The sequence below is a fragment of the Acomys minous genome, assembly GCF_964271855.1.
Source record: "Acomys minous genome assembly, chromosome: 10".
Classification (NCBI taxonomy): domain Eukaryota; kingdom Metazoa; phylum Chordata; class Mammalia; order Rodentia; family Muridae; genus Acomys; species Acomys minous.
The window spans coordinates 70,530,597-70,543,103 of record NC_140491.1 but is presented as its reverse complement, the minus strand read 5'-3'; the positions used below and the strand labels follow the sequence as shown (position 1 = coordinate 70,543,103).

At 53.7% G+C, this 12,507-nt stretch overlaps 1 protein-coding gene across 2 annotated transcripts in view; it reads left to right on the top strand.

Annotated features, from left to right (window-relative positions):
• Positions 1 to 12,507, top strand: part of STXBP1 (syntaxin binding protein 1) — a 64,938-nt gene that overhangs the window by 42,364 nt on the left and 10,067 nt on the right. For both annotated transcript variants that reach the window (XM_084799373.1, XM_084799374.1), the window contains exons 10-17: positions 1,839 to 1,946; positions 2,728 to 2,788; positions 3,917 to 3,982; positions 4,519 to 4,599; positions 6,386 to 6,524; positions 7,251 to 7,360; positions 9,023 to 9,124; positions 10,915 to 11,000. In XM_084799373.1, the coding sequence (XP_084655499.1) occupies positions 1,839 to 1,946; positions 2,728 to 2,788; positions 3,917 to 3,982; positions 4,519 to 4,599; positions 6,386 to 6,524; positions 7,251 to 7,360; positions 9,023 to 9,124; positions 10,915 to 11,000 (753 nt within the window). The remainder of the gene's footprint in view (positions 1 to 1,838; positions 1,947 to 2,727; positions 2,789 to 3,916; positions 3,983 to 4,518; positions 4,600 to 6,385; positions 6,525 to 7,250; positions 7,361 to 9,022; positions 9,125 to 10,914; positions 11,001 to 12,507) is intronic.

Genomic DNA, 12,507 nt, shown 5'->3' with positions numbered 1-12,507 from the left:
TTTTTTTTTTTTTTTTTGTCTATTTGGTTGGTTTTTGGTTTTTAAAGACAGGGTTTCTCTGTGTTAGCCTTGACTGTCCTGGACTCGTTCTGTAGACCAGGCTGGCCTCAAACTCACAGCGATCCACCTGCCTCTGCCTCCCAAGTGCTGGGATTAAAGGCGTGCGCCACCATGCTGTGCCCAACTGAATTGGAAGTTCTTAATTACAGATCATAAAATATGATTGTGGCAAAAATGTTTTGTTCTGTGCAGTGAAAGTGCTTTCTTCATCACAAGAAATATCACCTGCCTGTAAGCTCCACACTCGGGAGCCTGAGGAGCCTGAGGGCAAGAGGGTCGTGAGTTTGAGGTCAGCCTGGACACTTCAGTGTGAGACCCTGTCTCACAACAAAGAATGGCTTTAAAATGGAGGTTCCAGGACTGGAGAGATGGCTCAGTGGTTAAGCACATGGCTGCTCTTCCAGACTCCCCAAGTCTGATTTTCAGCACACACAAGGTAGCTAACAGCCATCTGTAACTCCAATTCCAGGGGACCTGACGCCCTCTTTGGGCCTCCACGCACATCAGGCACCCACATGGCGTACGGACACACAGGCAAAACACAAATGTGAAATAAACAAACAAACAGAATGATTCTAGAGCTGCAGAGATGGCTTCGTCGTTAAGAGCATTGGCTACTCTTGCAGAGGACAGGAGTCAGTGCCCAGCACCCACATGGTGGCTTGAAAACTGGTTGTAATTCCAATTCCAGGGGAATTGGCACCTTCTTCTGGCCTCTGTGGGCACCAGGCACATACATGGTACACATACATGCATATAGGCAAACACTCATATAAATAAAATAAAATAAATACATCTCCCTTTTTTTTTTAAATGAAGATTCTGCTGGGTGTGGTGTCACCCGCTTTCTTTTTTTGTTTGTTTGTTTTGGGGTTTTTGTTTGTTTTGGTTTTTCTTTGTGTAGCCCTGGCTGACCTGGACTCACTTTATAGACCAGGCTGGCCTCAAATTCACAGAAATCCGCCTGCCTCTGCCTACCACACCTGGCTGGCGTCACACTTCTTCAATCCTAGCCCTCAGGTGGCAGAGGTAGGAGGATCTCTGAGTTTAAGACCAGCCTGGTCTACGTAAGCAAGGAACGTATGTAGGACTGCACAGAGGTACCCAGTCTCACTTACTTACTTACTCAATCTTAAACTGATGTTTCTAAATCTATTCATGGCTTCCATCCCTTCTCTCTTTTGGTTCCTGATCTTGTCTCCTCTGGCCATTCACGATTCCATGTGTAATATTATGCTGAGGACCCATCCCAGAAGCTTCTGGAAACATGTAGGCAGATGCATCCCTCCCCTTTCCCAGAGAGGGGCAAACATGTATGCCCATGTAACTCTAGACTCACATGTAACTGGTACAGGCCCTCGACCTCCCAGCTCTGAAGGCTTAAAACACAGCTCTCTGGCTTTGGGCAGAGTGCTTTCCCCTTGCTCATTTGTGCTGTCCCAGATGGCCTGGTCAGCCTGTCATGTGGTCAGTGGTGTTATGAGCCACACCTGGAATCATCTGGCAGCAGAGAAAACAGGTGTTATCCTTAGAAACCAAAAGAGACACCTATCATCCCAGCACTTAGGGAGGTGGAGGCAGGAAGATCAAGAGTTCAAGGCCTGCCTTAGCTATTTAGGGAGTCTGAAGTTATCTTGGGGCACATGAAACCCTGTCTCATAAAACAAACAAAAAATCCAAAGGGGGCACGGGACATGCCATGGGGATGTGGGGCATGCCATTGGGATGTGGGACCTGGCACGGGGATGTGGGCCCTACCCAAGTCCTGTCTCCTCCAGGTATGAGACCAGCGGCATTGGAGAGGCACGGGTGAAAGAGGTTCTTCTGGATGAGGACGATGACCTGTGGATTGCACTGCGCCACAAGCACATCGCAGAGGTGTCCCAGTAAGAACTCTGTCACACCTTCCCCAGGGTGGGCCCTCACCCCTGGGCTGGGGTAACCATGCACACCCAGCCACTTGGGAAGTAAGCTCAGACTCTTCCCCTTGGCAAAGCTGCCAACGTGCTAACCAAGGCTGACAGTTCCCTCCTGTTCCTTCCTCGTGCGATTCTCCAATTTGGCCAATTTAAAAAGTCCACCTCTACTGGGCATGGTGGCACTCAGGAGGCAGAGGCAGGCGGATCTCTGAGTTCTAGGTCAGCCTGGTCTACAAAGTGAGTCCAGGACAACCAGGGCTACACAGAGAAACCCTGTCCCAGGAAAAAAAGAAAAAGATTATGCTGGCCTCGAACTCAAAGATCCGCTACTTCTGTTGGGATTAAAGGCTTTGGTGAACCACCATGCCTGATATTGGGGAGGAAATACTGACCCATATTTCCTGCCATTACATTTATGCTACATGCGTTTGCATTTTCCAAACATAAACCATGAATGTTTCAATTTGTGTGCATTTGAAAAAGAAGAAAGAAAATAAACACAAGGGGACAGTCCAAGACTGATCTCTTTGCCCTTGAATCATCTGGCACACACTGCCCTGGAGACAGACCAGTGATTTAGAGTGTCAATTGGAACAGCATGTGCCCTTCACTTTAAATACATACCTCAGTGGGAAGAGAATTGTCACTTAGTCTCTCAGGAAGGCTCCACACGGCTTCAGTGGTCTCTGCGGAGAGCCCTGGGCACTGCATTGAGCATGGCTGCCTCCCCACCCCCTCCATTTTTCAGGGAAGTCACCCGGTCGCTGAAGGACTTTTCCTCTAGCAAGAGGATGAACACTGGAGAGAAGGTAAGCCTGCTGGTGCCCAGATGTCCTGGGATCAGTAAGTCCTGCCCGTGTGCAGGCATCCTGGGGGTCAGCAGGCCATACTGAGGCCCTGGTACTCGGGGGAGAAGGTAAGCCATGCCAGTGCCCAGACCCCCTGAGGGCCAGCCCCTGCCCTCTCTGTGTCCCACCAGGAGTGCATGGGTGGGGTCTCCATTCATTAAACTGTCTACTTTGGTTTTGCTTTTAAGACCCATATCTGGGGCACGGGTGTGTGGCTCAGTGGCAGAGTGCTTGTTTAGTGGGCACAGACCTTGGCTTTGACCCCAGCACAGCAGACAGATCCTGTCTGGAGCTCCTGCTGTCAGTGTTTGTGAAGAGCTGCTTTCTCGGATCTGGATGGTTAAGATACCGATCTTAAGCCAAAAGAGTTGACAGAGTGTCTTAGCTTGTGGTAGGCCTACTGAGGCCACTGCTGGCTCTGGCCTTCTTTTACTGTGTTAGAAGTGTCCTGCCCAGCCAGATGTAGTGGCGCTTACCCTTAGTGCCAGCCAAGATGGTTCGGCAGGTAAAGACTTTGCCTGACGACCTGAGTTTAGTTCCTGGAACTCACGTGTCAGAAGGAGAAAAGTGGCTCATGTAAGACATCCCCTGAGACTTCTCTAAGTGTGCTGTGACACTCATGCAGGTGTACTTGTGCGCAGGCACAATCACATAATTAATTAGACTGTGATTAAAGGGCTGGAGACATGGCTTAGTGACGAAGAGCAATTACTGCTCTTACAGAGGACCTGCGTTCTCTGTGGGTTCCCAGAACCCACGTCAGCCCACAACTGCCTGTAACTCCAGCTCCAGGGGGTCTGATGCCTTCGGGCCCCCACAGTTGCATTCAGCTGTGCACAACCCACACACAGACATATAATTAAATAAATAAATCATTTAAGCATGTATGATAAAAATAAAAATATATACAATTTAAAAGTTAACCGACTTCAAGGTTTAATCCTCCCCCTGAAGACAGCTGTGACATTTGGGTCACTACATTGGAGTCCAGGAACCGACATTTGTGAAGTCTACTGTGCCTGCTGTCCTGCCATGGGCCTTGCAGCTTCCCAAGGCTTTATTAGTGACACGGGGTTTCCTTCCTCATAGACCACCATGCGGGACCTGTCCCAGATGCTGAAGAAAATGCCTCAGTACCAGAAGGAGCTCAGCAAGGTATGGAGACCCCGCCCAGAGTGTCCCGCTCATCAGAGCCGGGCTCCAGGCTGCTCCCGGCCTGCTGCACCTGTGGCTGCATGGAAACCTACAGCCCCTGGCTTCCACTCTCACTAAAAAGGGAAGGAAAGAGAGACTGTTTCCTGTTGCTCTCTCTTCCTGTCTCCATCTTTTTCCTTCCCTCTTGGTCCTCCCTTACTGTTGACCAGGGGTTCCTCACCTCCCTGGCCTTAGCTGATGCTGGCTGTCCACATACAGCTGCCAGCCTCCCTCGGAGGGGCTGGCGTGAGAGAGGGCCAGGAGGTGGCAGGGCTTCTGTGCTGATCATAAAAGTGAACCGCTATCACGACCTGCAAGGTGTTCACCAGGAGCCGCTTCTGGAGGGAGGTGTGCCTCGTGCCACTGCACCCTCCTAAAAGATGTCTCCTTCCTCTCCTGTGGGCTGTGGTTCGCCCCACTCTCCCTCTGTGAGGACACCCCGTCAGCATTATGTGAATCAGCAGTTCTCTCTGTTCTGACTCTTACGCTTTTCCTAGTATTCGACTCACCTGCACCTTGCTGAAGACTGCATGAAGCATTACCAAGGCACCGTGGACAAACTCTGCCGCGTGGAGCAGGTGGGATCTCCTTCCTTCCCTGCCTGCCTGGTGCTGCCCCACCTGTTCGCCCCACTGGGTTTTAACCTGTAACCTTGAACATCTTACAGAACCGTAGGATCTAGAGAAGGGAGAGCCTCTGACCCCGGGTTGGCTCACCTGTGGCGCCAGTGTGGCTCCACTTTGACGGGTAGGGCCTAGATGGATCTGGAGTGCTGTGCCGTTTGGACTTTGCATGCGTGCCTCTTTCCAGAGGCTCTGTTTTTCCTGGAGTGACAGCTCTGAGGGAGTTGTGAGCCTGACAGTGGCAGGGCGGGCTGATGTTTATGTTCCGATGTGCTCTGGTCCCACTGTGACCAGCGTTGGCACCCCGGGCTACCAGGGCCGTAGCAAGGTCTGAGTCCTCCCAACCTTGTTAATCCCAGGCCTGGGAGCTGAGGTCAGATGGAACTTCTGCTCTCGCTGGGGGTATACGATGTCCCCTGCTTCCCTTTCCCTACCGGCTAACTCATAGCCCTGACATCATCTTCGCCTTGTGGAGAGTTCCAAAGCCAGGGGCGCGGCAAAGCTCCTGAGCTGTGTGGCATCTGTTTTGTTATTGACTTCAATCCCCTCGGCTAGTGGCCTCAAGAGATCAGACCCAGGACCTCACATGGCCTGAGGAGGCCCTCGGACACCGAGCCATCCTCTTAGCCTCCGTGTGTCAGCTTCTAAAGCAAGGAAGGAGACACTGAAAGGTTTTGAACTGCCAGCTTGGTGGCACAGACCTGTAACCGCAGCTGCTTAGAAAGCTGAGCCAGGAGGACCACAGGTTTGAGGCCAGCCCGGACAGCTTAGGCCACCCCATCACACATGCCACCACCAAAGCCATTACAGCAGAGCTCTCGGTGTGGAGCTCAGATCCCCAGGCGTGGCTTGCTGGAGAGGCTCAGTGGAGGCTCACGTGCTCCAGTTCAGTAGTGTTCCCTGGCTTAGAAGGTGCCAGTTTCTCAGGCGCCCTCCTCAAACACACACCCTCTCCTCAAGAGCTCCACCTTCCATAGAGCGGAGTCTGTCTGTCTAGCCCAGCATTTCTCAACCTGTGTGTCACTCCCCCTCTGGGATTTGAACAGCCCTTCACAGGGGTGGCACATCAGATAGATGTTTACATTACAACTCATAACAGTAGCAAAATTACAGTTATAGAGTAGCAAATAATTTTATGGTTGGGGGTCACCACAACATGAGGAATTGTATTAAAGAGTCAAAGCATTAGGAAGGTCAAGAACCACTGGGCTAGTCAGTAAGAAGCGAGTTGAAATTAATTTTGGAAGCACAGTTGTTGTTTTTTTGCAAGTGGTTAAAAATATAAGAAGTATTAAGTGGGTTGTGGTGGTGCACACCTATAATCCTAGCACTCAGGAAGCAGAGGCAGAACTCAGCGTTGTGAAAATTTAGTGTGCCCTTCCGTGCCAGGAGAGTCAGGATGGAAGGGATCCAGCCACGCAGAGGCCCCTTGTGATGCCCAAGTTTTCATGGGTGGGAAGCAAGCCCCAAGTCCCTCAGCTAGGTTGTGTATGTCACAGGTACAAGTGCCCTGGCCTCCCCCTGTAGGGAACAGTGTGACCAATCACTGTACCTGCTTTGGGGAAGAATCTCAGGGGTCTTGAGCACGGCCTTCTGGGATTCCGGGTCAGCCCGTTGCTGCAGGAGACCTGCTCACAGCCAGCCCCAACCACACCACAAAGTCGGGCACTTGTAGATAGTGGACTTTCTGACTGTCACAGACTGTTACAGAAATAGGGCCAGCAAGCTGTGTTTTCTACAGGACCTGGCGATGGGCACAGATGCTGAGGGGGAGAAAATCAAGGACCCCATGAGAGCCATTGTCCCCATCCTGCTGGATGCGAACGTCAGCACTTACGACAAAATCCGCATCATCCTTCTCTACATCTTCCTGAAGAACGGTAGGAGCCGGGAAGGACAGGAGGAGGAGTGGGAGATGGCCAAGGCAGACGCCAGCGTGCAGCCCTGGAAGCGGGGGACCGGGAGGGCCAAGGGACTCCTCCAGCATGAGCTGCAGAGGGACAAGGTCAGATGCCCCACAGACTGGGCCTGCTCAGCAGCCCTGAGTGGATAAGAAGCAGGTGACACAAGTGGCACCATCTGACTCCTCCAGCCAGTTAGCCAGCACTCAGCCTGCCACGTGTTTCCTAGTTGCATCTCATTAGTAGTCAAGACCTTTCAATGACAGCTATTCTGCCTGTAATCCTTTGGGAGGTAGAGGCAGGGATATCAGGAGTTCAAGGCCAGCCTTAGCTACAGAAGTAAGTTTAAGGCTAGCCTAGACTACACAAGACCCTGTCTACAAACAAACAAAAACAACAACAAATAGTTTTTGCTCATGTCATTGTACGACAAAAGGGTAATGAGACTTTGGTGCGGGGTGCAAGTGAGGAAGGAATGCTGGGAAGCCCCAGTGGATGGAAACAGACCGGGAGGGGCAGGTGCCTCGGGTCAGGCTGGCTCCGGTAGAGTGGGGGGTTATTCTGACTCCACGGTAGGTATGGCTGACAGAGCAGCACCTGGACCGCCACCGCCACCACCGAGGAGGAGAAGGAAGGCCGCTGGCTCTGCCTGTGGGGTGGGCGTGGCAGGGCTTAGGTGAGGTGACCAGGAGTCTTGTTTTTCAGGCATCACTGAGGAAAACCTAAACAAGCTCATCCAGCATGCGCAGATCCCTCCGGAGGACAGTGAGATCATCACCAACATGGCTCACCTTGGCGTGCCCATCGTCACAGATGTAAGGGCCCGTCTGTAGGCCGGGGAGAGGAGGAGAGAGAGTCAGAGATGAGGCAGGAAAGGACAGTGAGACAGAGGTCAACGTCAGGAATTAGACACGTGTCCAGGAGTCACATGGCCACTAAAGCTGAGCTGTCTCTGAACTCGTCCAAAATGGGTCACCCCCAACTTCCCTGTCATATCGTGTGTGTGACCTTGCCTTTGGGCACATTAGACTCAGCACCTCCTGGAAGGATGGCAGCATTGTCAGGCCAGCTCTTTTCTCCATGTCTTTGGCAGTGGGGTGACTGAGAGCGACATCAGGCAGACAGAGTAGAAGGCCGGGGGCTATACAGTGTCCTCTGAGAGAGAGGGTGGATCCTCTGTTTAAGACAGTGCTTTGAACCCCAGATGGAGGAGCCCCACTGTGTGCTTCCACCCCCCCAAAGCCAGCAGGGATCTCCCAGAGGGACCGGGTTCCATTGATCTGACCAGCGGCCGCTGCAGCTGGCAGGGGTCGGTGTTTTTAGAACCTGGGTCACAAATGGCTCAAAACAGCGAAACTGATTGATCTAGAGCAGCCGTGCTGCTGACATGAAGCAGAAGTCCAAGCCAAACCCAACCTCGCGTCTTCTCCATAGACAGCAAATTGTTTGTAACTACCCATATTTCTCTTTTGGCACAGAGCCTCACTCTGTAGCCCAGGGCTGGTCTTGAATTCACGGTCCCCTTGCTTCAGCCTCCCAAGTGCTGGGATTGCAGATATGAGTCGCCACACCGGGATGGATCTTTTGTTTGCTGTTTTTTGTCACAGCACTTCCATATTTGAGCTCCTGTCTTAGTCACTGGTCTGTTGCTGTGAGGAGACACCATGATGAAGGCAGCTCATAAAAGAAAGCATTTAACTGGGAGCTTGCTCCGCTATTATCCTCATGGCGGAGAGCATGACAGCAGATGTGTGGTTTTGGAGAGACAGGCCAGGCCTGGCAAGGGCTTTTGAAACCTTAAAGCCCACCCCCAGTAACACACTTTCTCCTACAAGGCCGCATCTTACTCCTTCTAATCTGTTCAAATAGTGCCACTCCCTGCTGACCAGCATTCAGACATATATGAGTCTGTGCGCACCATTCTGAGTCAAACCACCACAGTTTTTCATGACTTAAAAACCATACTTTGATGCCAGGCGTGGTGGCACACGCCTTTAATCCCAGCACTCAGGAGGCAAAGGCGGGCGGATCGCTGTGAGTTTGAGGCCAGCCTGGTCTACAAAGTGAGTCCAGGACAGCCCAGGCTAACACAGAGAAACCCTGTCTCGGAAAAACAAAACAAAACAAAACAAAACAAAAACAAAAACATACTTTGAGCTGGGCGTGGTGGTGCACACCTCTAACACCAGCACTCTCTGGAGGCAGACAAAGGGAGTCTGGGACAGCTAGGGCTACACGGAGAAACTCTGTGTCAAAAAAAAAACCCCAAAACAGCAAAAACCGTTTTCTCAAGTCTCCCTTGTTTTCAGACTTTGTTAAAGAGGTGCATTTGGCGGGTGGGGCAGAGGTACATTTTGGGGAGCTGCTGGGTGGACCCTCTCCTTTATTGCTCTTTGCCAATGCTAACTCTGAAGAGGGACCTTGAGGGACCCAGGCGGCCCTGACCCAAGTCTGACCTTGTGTGTGCTTGCGTTCAGTCCACTCTCCGCCGCAGAAGCAAGCCGGAGCGGAAGGAGCGCATCAGCGAGCAGACCTACCAGCTCTCCCGATGGACCCCGATCATTAAAGACATTATGGAGGTCAGTCTGGGATGTGGCAGCAGGACCTGGATGCTCTTCAGTAGGTGGCCCAGGTCCCAGCACCCCTGTTCTCAGGTAGCCGCGACACCCCGTGACTTAGTTCCTGTGGGCATAAGTACCCAGACCTCAGGGGCTCTGTCAGTCCTCCCATAGCCACACATGAGAGGGAGCCTCCTCTCATGTCGAGTAAAACTAGGGGGGAAAGACAGACACGTGGAGACTCATGGTCCGCCTGCCCACTGCTGCGGTCTTAGGGGATACAGCCGCATGCTGTAGAGGTGCCTCTGTGGTGCAGAGCCCTGAAGATCCAGGTTCATGTCAGCCTGCCACGTTCAGATGAGGAACGTGCACACACTGTGCTAGGGGATGTGGGCCTTCTACATCACACCCAGCCAGATGTGGCAGGGTGGCCACAGGGGGGGCTGCAACCCACCCAGGTCTCCCCCTGCTGCCCTCCTGAGCTCTCCCTATACCAGCACACCGACCTGGGCTCTGCGCCTCAAACTAGTCCCCTGGAATAGTCCTGTCCTTACCCCCACTTCCTGGTCCTGCTTCCTGCCCATGGCCCCTCATGTGTCTGACTGTCCAGCATCACAGAACCTGTTACGTGCCGAAAGCTCTGGTCAGCGATGCTATTTACATATATCCTTGCTGCCCTGGTGGAGGCCATCTTTTGTTTTTGAGATTGGGTCTCAAGCCCAGGCTGGCCTTGAACTTCTGATCTTCCTGTTCTCTCTCATGTCAGAGCTGGAGTAAAAACATGTTCCACTATGCCCAGTTTCTGCAGTGCGGGATCAGCCCAGGGCTTGACACATGCTAGACAAGTACTCTACCGACTGTGTCACACCCCCGGGGTCATCTTCTAATATGGTGATTCTGTCACTTTGTGCCCTGTGTCCATGGCACAGAGCCTCAGGCTAAGCTGCGACGCCATGCTTGTTGGCTGTCAAGGGATGCAAGGCGGTGGGCTTTGCAGCAGCTCTGGGGTGTGGCTCCCAAACCTCCTCATCACAGCAGGAACCCTGCAGGGCCTACAGCACTAGGTCCATTAGGTTGGATGTGACAATCCGCCCAACTTCTGCTCTTGATAGGCAAACAAAATGGGCATCCAGAGACCAGCTAGCACCTTGCCTCGTCTCCCTGAGTTAGTTCAGGTATTGCTACCAAATTATAAGCTAGAAGGAGGGTATTTATGTAGGCTGAGTCAGTGTCTTATTTTTAAAACCTACAAACCAGAAGGGTGAGTGGGACAAACTGCCTGTCCCTGGCTGTGGGACGGAGGAGGCTGCGCTCTGGTGCGTCGCCCCGGTTTTTCCTGCCCCTCCTCCCTGCTCCCTTAGGAGGCCTGTGTAGGCTTCTCGTGCTGCTCCTGAGTGGAGTGTGGATTTCCAGGTGGCTAGAATCCACCAGCCGGACAATTCGCCCTGTGACACACGACACGGGAGGCGCTACCCAAACCCAGTTTTCACCAGGCTGACAGCACATGTCAGGGATTTAGTGGACAGAGTACAGCGTGTTTGGCCTCAGTGGGTTACACAGTGGAGTACACTGCAGGCATGAAGGGAAATTAGTGCTTTGTATGTCTGACAGAGTGTCCCATAGGGCCAGGCAGCCTAACAGCCTGCAGCTGAGTGAGCACCATAGCCTGGGCCTGTGCTGGGCCCCTGGCACAGGAAGAGTGCCTGCTGCAGACGTGGTCGCTACCTGACTTTCTCTTCACATCCTCTTGGTTTAGCTCCCATCGGACTAACCAAGCACACGTGGCTGATCTGTGTCGTTCTCCTCTCTAGGACACTATTGAAGACAAACTGGACACAAAACACTACCCGTATATCTCCACCCGCTCCTCTGCGTCCTTCAGCACCACTGCTGTCAGGTGGGTTGATGCGGGGAAAGCTGGGGGTGGGGGGACCTCTGTGAGTGTCTGGGGTGCTGTGGCTGTGAATGGCATGTGTCATCAGAACCCCACACACACATCATACACGATGGCGAGGGCGCAGCGGGCCCCACATCATACACGATGGTCAGGGCGCAGCGGACCCCACATCATACACGATGGTCAGGGCGCAGTGGGCCCCACATCACACACGATGGTCAGGGCGCAGCGGACCCCACATCATACACGATGGTCAGGGCGCAGTGGGCCCCACATCACACACGATGGCCAGGGCGCAGCAGGACCCCACATCATACACGATGGTCAGGGCGCAGCAGGACCCCACATCATACACGATGGTCAGGGCGCAGTGGGCCCCACATCATACACGATGGCCAGGGCGCAGCGGGCCCCACATCATACACGATGGCCAGGGCGCAGCAGGACCCCACATCATACACGATGGCCAGGGCGCAGCAGGACCCCACATCATACACGATGGTCAGGGCGCAGCAGGACCCCACATCATACACGATGGCCAGGGCGCAGTGGGCCCCACATCATACACGATGGCCAGGGCGCAGCGGGCCCCACATCATACACGATGGCCAGGGCGCAGCAGGACCCCACATCATACACGATGGCCAGGGCGCAGCAGGACCCCACATCATACACGATGGTCAGGGCGCAGCAGGACCCCACATCATACACGATGGCCAGGGCGCAGTGGGCCCCACATCATACACGATGGCCAGGGCGCAGCGGGCCCCACATCACACACGATGGCCAGGGCGCAGCGGGCCCCACATCACACACGATGGCCAGGGCGCAGCAGGACCCCACATCATACACGATGGCCAGGGCGCAGCAGGACCCCACATCATACACGATGGCCAGGGCGCAGCAGGACCCCACATCATACACGATGGCCAGGGCGCAGCGGGCCCCACATCATACACGATGGCCAGGGCGCAGCGGGCCCCACATCATACACGATGGCCAGGGCGCAGCAGGACCCCACATCATACACGATGGCCAGGGCGCAGCGGGCCCCACATCATACACGGTGGTCAGGGCGCAGCGGGCCCCACATCACACACGATGGCCAGGGCGCAGCAGGACCCCACATCATACACGATGGCCAGGGCGCAGCGGGCCCCACATCATACACGGTGGTCAGGGCGCAGCGGGCCCAGGTCCACACAGGCCGTAGGCTTTTCCTTTGGCTCCCAGCCCTTCTTCCTTCCTGCATCCTGTCTGCCTCAGGCACTACCTCCTTGCTCATCCTTGAACAAGCCAGGCCTACTTGTGTCTCTGGACCTCTGCATTTATACATGTGTGTGCACACACATCTGCAGCCCCCCTTTAGTAGGTCTTTATCGAGTGTTCTTTGAAAGTCCCTAGCCACCTGTTTAATCACAGAAGCTCAGCTTCACAGCACTTCTATTCATAATTGCCTAGCGTGGAAATGGCCTGGGTGTCTGCCAGCTGACAAGTATTCCGACAG